At 35.6% G+C, this 10,409-nt stretch overlaps 1 protein-coding gene across 1 annotated transcript in view; it reads left to right on the top strand.

Moving 5' to 3' along the window:
* The window catches only part of LOC107678418 (BTB/POZ domain-containing protein 16), a 16,648-nt gene that overhangs the window by 3,453 nt on the left and 2,786 nt on the right, over positions 1-10,409 (top strand). The window contains 12 exon segments of the mRNA XM_016473669.1: positions 2,919-3,024; positions 3,339-3,427; positions 4,255-4,397; positions 5,495-5,687; positions 5,869-5,980; positions 6,875-6,944; positions 7,554-7,696; positions 8,593-8,712; positions 8,941-9,026; positions 9,304-9,386; positions 9,566-9,639; positions 9,831-9,933. Coding sequence (XP_016329155.1) covers positions 2,919-3,024; positions 3,339-3,427; positions 4,255-4,397; positions 5,495-5,687; positions 5,869-5,980; positions 6,875-6,944; positions 7,554-7,696; positions 8,593-8,712; positions 8,941-9,026; positions 9,304-9,386; positions 9,566-9,639; positions 9,831-9,933 — 1,322 coding nt within the window.

Raw genomic sequence — 10,409 nt, 5'->3', positions numbered from 1 at the left:
TGTTGGTAACCAAACAGTTGACGGTAGCCATTGACTTCCATAGTATAGAAAAAAATACTTTGGAAGTCAATGGCTACCGTTAACTGTTTGGTTACCAACATTCTTCAAAATATTTATTTTGTGATCAGCAGAGGAAACAATCTCGTACAGATTTGGAATAACTGGAGGGTGAGTAAATTATGACAGAATTTTCTTTTTTGGATGAACTATCCCTACCATATGAAACCTTATTTAACTATCAAATCATAAACTATATATGAAAATTGAAAATTGAAATTACCATTCAAAAAGTATTTTAGCCCAATATATGCATTGTGAATACCATGTAAAAACATAACAACAAAAACATCATAACACAATAGAAATAATATTTTAAAATTTAGACCGAACAAATATCTAAATACAACACTTACAAATCTGGTGTAGAAACAATTTTCACTCAGAAATTGCTAATAAATTTCATAATTAATTACAAAGAAGCAGCAAGTTTTTTGTGAAAGGTTCACCTGTAAATGCATTTGTACGGTGTGTTTACTTGCTTTTATATTGTTATTTATAATGGAGTAACATTTAGACATCTTTAGGTGCATCTTAAGTGTATACTTACAAATACTCCAAATACTTTTTGAAGCCACTGTATTCTTCAGAATATGTCTTCCTCACATTTTATTTATTTTTTCTATTTAACATTTTTTCTTTTTTCTTTTTATATGTTTACCATTACTGTTTAACATGTTGAATATAAATATATATATTTATATATTTAATTTATCATATAATACTATATGATAAAAATGCAATGCAATATATAAGCTATACAAAACAGAGTCTGTCTGTGTGTGTGTGTGTGTGTGTGTAGCTATCTATTGCATTGCATTACAGTACATAGAGCAAGACAGATCCAGTTCATGAATAAACATATCTTTTCAGAACGGTGTTCAGATTTGGCAAAAGCTTTGTTATATGAAGGAATATCCAACTTACACTAATGAGTTTTACCCATAATGCCGCATGCAGCTCATCTTCAGCATTGACTTTTGCCAGAATCCTGGGTTGACCAGGGGGATACGAGTGCCAGACTGTGCCAACCCGCCGACCTGGTGTCACAAACCTGGCATCATTTTAGAGATAGGCACCTGTAGGGTTTTGGCATGGGAGGAGTTTAAGAGGCATTGGCAGTTACGCACTTGAACGCCCATTACCCAGTCAAACAGTAAGAAAGACATGGCTTTTGATTCCTGTGCCAGGTTTCTGTGAGTCTGTTTAATTCGGAATAATACAAATATTGCAATGAAATAGAGGTGCGCATGCTGAGTGGCATCTGCTTGAATTGAATGCTTCTTATGATTGGAGTTATAGCTTTTCTGATTGTTTTTACTTCAGAGACAATATAGGGATGTTAATAGATACTTTCCACAAATAGGGAATAAACTGCTGTCCTATTACTTTGTTAAAGCAGTAAAGGCACAAACCCCATGTCTTTTGAAGAGAAAACTATTAAATATTTTATCAAAGGTATAGTTCACCAAAAAAAAAAAAAGAAAGAACGTAAATGATGACTTCATTTACTGACCGTCATGTATTCCAAACTTAATAAATTACTCTTCTTCTGTTTCTCAGCCGGCTAACAAGATTGATGATGATAGGGTTTTTTCTTTTCTTTTTTGTCCAGTACGTTGAGTTTGAGGGATTAATTGCATTAAATAGATTTTTATATTTATTTAGTGTTTATTGTTACAAAATAACAAAATCATGCAAATTTGTGTTTTAAACTGTATTCAGTCATGTATCAAATATTGTTAACAGTGTTGTAAAGATTATGTGAAAAAACTATGTTGATGTTAAACAAATGTTTAAAAATGTTTTTTAAAAATATATAAAAAAAAATAGCCTCAGGCTATCCAACATGTAGATGACTTTGTTTCTTCATCAGAACAGATTTGGTGACATTTTGCATTACGTCACTTGCTCACCAATGGAATGGGTGCCGTCAGAATAAGAGTTCATACAGCTGATAAAAACATCACAATAATCCACAAGTTATCCACACAACCCCAATCCATCAATTAATGTTTTGTGAAGCAAAAAGCTGCTTGTTTGTAAGAAACAAATCCATCATGAAGGCATTTTAACTAGTCCGTTGCTTCTGGCCAAATACCAGTCCATAATCTACTGTATAATAACACTTTCTTTACTGAAAAAGTCCATCTTACATTAAAATCAACTGACACATTTGTTTACAACTGTTTTGGACTGTTTTTGTTTGTAAATGGTGCTTTATCGGTGCATATTTTTCTCCTGATTCAGACTAGACAATATTTTCATTGGAGAAAGAAATATTATGGACAGAGGACTCATGTTTTAGAAGCAATGGTTTTAAGATAAAAAACATCTTTATGGATTTGTATATCATAACAATATAATTATAATATAATGTGGATTATTGTGATGCTTTTATCAGCTGTTTGATTCATTATGATGGCACCTATTCACAGAGGATCCATTGGTGAGCAAGTGACGTAATGCTAAATTTCTCCAAATCTGCTCAGATGAAGAAACAATCTCATCTACATCTTGGATGGGTTGAAGGTGAGCACATTTTCAGCAATTTTTCATTTTTTCGGTGAGCTATTCCTTTAATAAGAAGTGCAAAAGGATTCATAACAGATGGTATACATTATCTCAAATTATATAGCAAATATATGATTTATAAAGCTGGAGTGATTAAACAAACGATAAATAAAAAGCGCTGAAGTATTTAGTAATCCACAGTAGAATATTCTTCATTTGCATTTATTTTCATTAATGCAAACAGTCATCTGTCACAGACATATGTTTACTCAGAGCTCAAATATCTGGATCACTTCATCCTATTCTTGAACATGCACACCCTCTCTCATTGTGTGTTTATGTTGCAGCTGACCCCATGGCACTCCACTGGCACGAGGATGCCACTAGCTGCCCACAATCCCTTTTGCCACGTCTCGTTCACCCGCTCTCGGCCAGCCGACGTAGCAGACTCTGGTATGATGCCAGGGGCAAGTGGACTACCATGACAACTGTTTAGCGGGAGAGAGAGACAGGCAGACGAGGAGAGAGGGGACAGTTTATTTCACTCCAGGCATAGATCTATGGGATATCTGCCAGGCCACATGCTATCATTATGGAGCAGGTTGGATAGCACATTAGAGAATGACAACTTTCAATTTGGTGGGCCTTTGAACACAAAGGACTATCAGGAGGGGCCGCAGAACACTTGGCACTGAAGCACTGTGGGATTAGAGGGGATTAAGGGGACATTGTGTGTGTGTGTGTGTGTGTGTGTGTTTTATGTGCAGCAAAGATGTCACATGGTCTTCAAAGCTTGACACTCCAGAGGAACAATTTTACATTTTGTCTCGCAGAGTGACCCAAAACGCTAAACCAGGTATGAAGTATTGGCAATCTAATTGGTGATATTTGCTAAGGCAGGAATTATTATAGTATATAATATATATAATAATATATTATTATTATAATAATAATAGATTATTATTGCTATTGCTCAAATTTTTTTTAACAACCATGTTTTAAGGGAATGAATGATGCCTCAAATTATGTGACTTGTGTAGAAGAGATGTATTATTGCATTTGTAAGTGATTTTCACCTGGATAATGATAAAACGATAGTAGACTTTGAATGAGGAATCTGAGTCATATCTAGAGCCTGGAAAATCATTTTTAATTTGGGATAGTAAGCCAAAAGTAAGATTAAAGTCAAAATAAAGCCAAAGCAACCCTTAGCAACCCCCTGGCAATGACCCACCACACTTGCTGTCAGTGGAGCGGTACCCTTTCAAAAGGTACTAATTTGTACACATAAAGTACTAATATGTACCTTTAAGCTATTGATATGCACTCTTTAGGGTTAAATAAGTTTTTTATAAAAGTGTACCTTTTGAAAGGGTACCATCCCAGTAACTAGTTTTGTACTTTTTGTCTAAAGTAGTGGCCAGAGAGACTTGGAGTTGGGTTGTTTTGACTAACCAACCACCAAGAACACCTTAGCAACCACTTAGCAATGACATAGCAGCCATCCACAGTACCCTAGTACTGTTACGGTGACAAATGGGACTTACATTTTGTTTCTGAAAATGTTCAAATCTAGTTTAATTTGTTATGTTATTCCTCATTACTGTTTTTCTTTATGCATGCTTCTACAAAATGCTATATAATGATATGGTAAATATATGTCCTGTTTGTTCATGTTCATAGATGCAGTACTGGAATGTCTGGGGGTCAGGTGGGAGCTGCATTGCTCTGTCCTGAGTGGCTCAGACACCTTATCTGAGTTGTATACCAACAGCAAAAGACAGAGGGATGTTCAGCTACAAGAGAGAGCTGGTATGGTGCCCATGGTATGGTATACATCATGTATAGTGTTTTGTTTTGGCTTATTGTGTTTTGTTTCGTTTTCTTTTTTTTCTCTGATTTGTTCTGTTTCGGGTGTGTTCTGCATTATTTTGTTTTCTGGGGTTAGTAGAGCTTAACAGGTCTCTCAAGATCTTAAAGTGTTATTACACAGCAAATTAGTCAATAGTGTATAATTGGTATAGTGTATAGTGTATAGCAGTGTATATGTATTGTATTTAAGTGTATTTGTAGTGTATAGTGCATAACAGTATGCTGCATGAACACACTCAGGTAGGATCAGTATCTATTTCTAACAGTACAAACTGAAAATGTGTAATCGTTTGAGCACCCCGCCAAGCTTGACACAACAACATACTGTAGGCTCAACCAATGTCATTATTATGTTCTGTTTCTGCCTCCACATTTCCCTGAGTCCCCTTGTCTATTAGTTTCCATGGTTTTTGATTTATTTGCTCGTTAGTCATTATTAGTTAACTCCCTTCACCTGTTTTCCCCTCATCAGCTGCCCTACTTAAAGTCTTCCTTCTGTTCAGTAGTTTGTCGGTTATTATTTCATGTTTGATGTTACAACCACTCTGAGATGTTTCCTTGCCTGAGTTTTTTGTGGATTATAATATTAAAGACTTTTTCATTGTGGAGACTTTGTCAGTGTGGATTATCCTTCGTCTTCTGCGCCTTCATTAGAGAGACTGTAACAACCAATGATGTGGGGATCTATTTGACTAACCAGTGGGAGAGAGGAGAGTGTTCTGGAAACTTGTTTGAAAACAGTCATTATTTTTGCAGTTCTGTTTGGTGACACTAGTGGTGCAGAAATAACACACATTACCTCTAAAATAACCTTTAAAAAATTCAGAGAAATAGTTGCCACCACCCAAAAGTCATTATAATATGAGCGCATGGGACAGAACTGTTTATTTATAAAGGAGTTCATTTAAAACAGTCATAAAATATGCAGAATAATAACTTGTGAAACATTATTATGTAATAAATAATGCAAAATGGAAGATCCCATTATAGTCATGATAATAAATAGACCACTTCAAATATAACTTATAAATATTTTACATGCTTATCTTAGAGTTTTTGGAAAAGAGAAACAGTTCAAGAGAGAAATTCAGGCCTTCCGTTTTGTTTGGATATTGCTGTCATTGGTAAAGACAGTAGGGCTAGTAAGTCTACATGTGGAAGAGGACTGGTCTACAGGAATTGGCATCTCAGCGGGCCTTTGATTCTCCGACTGCCTGTCACCGATGCCTCCATCAATAAAGAGGGTAAGCACTAAAAAGATGTCAGATTTATTACATTATAGCAGTAAATAACAAGCTGTGTCATCATCACTTGTTGACTTGCTGTCACATGAGTTTCTGACCTCAGTGATGTTGACTGATGAGGGGGCATGCAGTGACAATTAATGAGAAACACAGTTATATAAGAATCTCTGCTGTGTTCTAGCTTTGTCTTTTGCCCTGCGGACACTGTATGACCCCGAGGAACGCCCCAATGAGTGGGGAGAGACTGTGCTTTCTGCTGCTGCATTACTGAGAATGTCAAACCTCTTCCAGGAGTGAGTATTGACATCTTCAAATCTGTTCTTGCACTGGCAGGTTCAGTACTATATATATATATATTTTTTTTTTTTTTTTTTTTTTTTTTTTTTTTTTTTTTTTTTTTTTTTTAAAGAATATTCAGAATGTTTGAATGATTTCCGAAGGATTATGTGAAAACTGATGTAAATGTGAAGACTGGTGAAAATTCAGCTTTGCCGTCACAGGAATAAATTACATTTGACATTATATTGCCAAACAGTTGTTTTAAATTGTAATAATATCTCACAATATATTGGTGGTTTGAATTAAATATATTTTAAATTTGCAAAATGTTTTTTCTTAACCCATGCTGTTTACAAGATATATTTAGATTCTACATATATTTTGGCCAGCAAAAAAAAAAAAAAGCCTAATAAGATTTGACAAAGGGTAACAGAATTTGTCTCCTACAAATAATGAAAGTCATGAATATGTGTCATATTAAGTAAAAAAAGACTGATGCATTAGTGCATAAGCCCACACCCAGGTCTCTAGAGAAGTTTGTGTTGTCCAATCTTAGATTGATTCATATCCAGGATGTTGGGTGGAACTGGATGTGAATTTTGGCACTGCAGTCAGTCACTGTATTTATTTGAAAGATGTTTTTCAAGTAAGATCAACCATGTTCCACCCAGCAGAGTTTGAATTACAACATGCATTGCATAACAGTCCATTTCTCCCTTGGTCATGGGTGCGTCAATTTCTAATCATTAATGCAAATTAAATTGTACACACATTCACGAATGCTTACGTGTTTAGTTTCAGAATGTCACTTCAGAATATCAGAAATAATCCAGACATATATGAATACACAGGGTTGTATGGTATGTCAAATATTGTGTCCTTTTAAGGCTGATGGATATGATTGACAGGTGTTTTAAAGAGATGTTGACAAATATCTCATCTTTGACTGTGTGCAGCTTTCATCGAGTGTCTTGCAAGGTAATTATTATTATTATTATTATTATTATTATTGATGTATTTTTCTATTGTTCTTTAAATGACTAATAGGGGGAGCTTTTTATTCAGTGTGTAAACGTCTATAAAACTCTTTCTGTGTTTTTCGGTTCAAAGCAGGGCCGTTTCTAGCCAATTTGATGCCCAAGGCGAAATCCCTATTATATAAATAATATTATATATATTTTCAGACACCAATTGCTTGTCACGTTCAAATTGGTTGTCATAGTAACGACACTAATTTGTGGAGATTCAGTGAATTGAGTTCCACAAATCTGAATGCATTATTTGTAAGTTGACTGTTAAGATAAACATTTTGCCCAATTTAGTATCTGTAATATCATTGTGTTGCCACTTGCATGCAACAATCAGGCAGCAATTGACAGCACTCTGATCTAGTGGCATACAGGCATCGTCAGATTGACAGTACTCTAGCCCAATAATGTTGGGGGATCCAGTGGGGGCGGCAGTCATATTTCAGGGTGACCGTGCCACTCTTTATCACAACCCTGCTAAAAGTGCCAGTACGTGCGCTCATTGGCGCCCCTTCAGCTGGTGGCGCCCTAGGCGACCGCCCAGCTCGCCTATGCCTAGAAACGGCCCTGGTTCAAAGAGACTATTCTCCAGAGAGTATGTGAGCGCTGGTTGGAACTGTTCCTAGTGATTGATCTCTCCTGCCACATAAAACTCAGAGATCTGCCCTTTGACCTCTTGCTGAAGACCCTGCTTAGTCCAAGGTCTCATACTTTTTCGTCTCTTTTTGACCTTTCAGTGGCAAATCACATTGAGAAGCACTTGCATCAGGATCTTGTTTGATTGCTTTGCTTTTGCATAAAGAACCTATTTATAAGACCATTAGGATGTTTTATATCGTGACATTTTCCTTCCAAAGCTTCATTACTGAAGTGTATCAGGATGTTTTACTTTTGTGTTTTTATGTTTTCCCTTTATTCTCAATGGTAATTTTCATTAGATTCTAATTACTCTCATTTCTGCAAATGTTTTCTTTATTTACATCATTTACTTCATATCTTCATTTCTTTGTTGGCTTCATTTACATGAACATAAAATAAGTACATTGCACCAAATACTACCATGATGCATAGACCTAAATATTGTACAAATATCTGTCTGTCTGTCGATCTATCAGTGGAGGAAATGTGATTTTGTAATGTCATTCTGCAAAAAACTTACTGGTCTTAAAATATATCTAATGCTAATTCTCATTAGAGTCTCGTTACTGTAATACAGTCAGAAAAATCATCCTTTCTCCAAACTTTTTCTATTTTACATCAACATCAAATACATTGCACCATCTAATACCATGATGCGTGGACCCATATCATTATTTATTTATTTATTAATTTTTCTTTATTGTAATGTGTTAAATGTGATTTAGCAATTTTACTCTGCAAAACACTTAATGGTCTTAAAATAGGCTTTTTTTTTCTTTGTGCAAAATATAATTTCTTTAGATTTTGGGGTGACATATGGCATGGACATTCTTTGTAACACTTTTATAAGTACTTTTCTTTACTTCCAGTCACCTTCTGCATACATAACGACTATTAAAACATAAAAAATGAGCAGATGGAGTAAATCAGCAGGAAACTAATAAGGTTTCTGTGTCTAGACTGTTCGCATCTAATGAGTATGAGGTCTTGAGAGCAGTTCTGCACTGGCTGTACCTGCAGTTAACCCCCTTCAGATAGACCCTACCAGCCCATAGCACCGTCATCAACTTCTTCTCCAAGTACGTAACCTCCTTCATGCCATTTACAGCTGTCAGCAACAACACAACGCATATGATCCATTAGTATAATTCCAGACAGTAAAAACCCCATTTACGGAGGACATTACAATAATTCAGTACACTATATACAGTACGTTCTTTTTGAAATGACCTTGATACTGCTTAGCTAGTTTCATGCACATATGCTGCTTTAATGACATCCCTTCATCATATATCTGTCTGTTTCAGGGAAACGGCTGTTTTCTTGGAACAGCCTCAGGGTCAAACATACATCACTATCTTTCAAGCTCTTCGTATGCATGGCATTACTGAATGTAAGTTTTGGATGCTTCATGACAGATGCTTCACTAGCTCACATCACAAACTAACATCGTCTACAACATTAGATTGGTCTTCAAAACCAAGCATACATCTTTGTCCCCAATCTCTGAATACTGTTGTGGCTGAACACTGTTAGCTTAACTGAAAACAGACCGTTAGGCAGAATGAATGTGTATATCTCAATGAGAGAGTGTCCAGACAAACAGTATGTCCCAGCTACAGCCCAACACTATATTCTAGTTATGTTGTTTATATGTGTTTATGTCTCAGGGCAGCATCTGCAAGAGCTGCAGAACATCAGAGTTCTTCCTGAATCTTGGCTGCTTCACATCCTGTCTAATCATTACCACACTGTAAGTGTGTGTAGAGATGACAAACACAACGCTACATTCAACCCACCCATCACTCCAGATGTAGTGCCATACATAATTCACAAGCTGCTTGTTTCAATACAAGTTGTATAGATTTTTTTGTCACCAAATGAAAACTAATTCAGTAGCTTCAGGGTTGATCTGTATGTTTTTTTCCATAGCTTTACAGCAGGGGCGACATGGTCGTGACTGACTTCTCCAAGCAAGCTATCCAGTTTGGAATGATGTTTGATAGGGTGCTGTACACTTTCTGACACTTTAACACTGATGTGTTATGGCCATTCCCAGAGCTTTTCAGTCCTTCAATCACTTGCAATTGTTACAATATGACAAAGTCAACCCATGCGTTTTCTTTCATGCTGATGTTCTTTTACTTGCTTGTAAGGCAGTTTTTTGTGTGTTGTGTTTTTCCCTGTTTCACCGTATGGAACAAGAGTGCTGCACTCAAACCATCAGCCTCTATGGCTTTTACTTTCTTCTCCAAGCTGCTAAAATGGGCGAATCAGATACATACAGCTTCTCCATTGAGGTTAGAGCCTCACAGCTACATGTACCCTTGTGAAAAAGAAATGCACATGATTGTATCAAATGAGCACTTGTAGTATACTTCAAATCTTAAAACTATATTTAAAAAAAAAGTCAAATTATAAGTTTTATTTATCATGCTTTAAAAAGTACAATTATTTTGATGTGTTGAAAAACATACTAAAGCACTTGTTTAAGTATTTAAAGTTAAAGTATTTTAAATTTACTAAATTGTGACTTCATTACAAATGTGTAATAACAAATATATTTATGGCATGCAAGTTTCAGTGGAAGTGACATGTATATTTTATTTTGCCGTAAATGCTTGTCATTACATTCAGCAGTGCAGTTTAACCACATTTCAAAGACAATAAAAGCAACTGTGAAATTACATATAGAGATGTACTTAAAGGAACACACCACTATTTTTGAAAATATAGGCTCATTTTCCAACTCCCCTAGAGTTAAACAGTTGAGTTT

The sequence above is a fragment of the Sinocyclocheilus anshuiensis genome, unplaced genomic scaffold, assembly GCF_001515605.1.
Source record: "Sinocyclocheilus anshuiensis isolate Anshui unplaced genomic scaffold, SAMN03320099.WGS_v1.1 scaffold1034, whole genome shotgun sequence".
In the NCBI taxonomy this organism is placed as follows: Eukaryota; Metazoa; Chordata; class Actinopteri; order Cypriniformes; family Cyprinidae; genus Sinocyclocheilus; species Sinocyclocheilus anshuiensis.
Note: the sequence above shows the minus strand (reverse complement) of the source record. Positions and strands in the feature narration are given on the sequence as shown.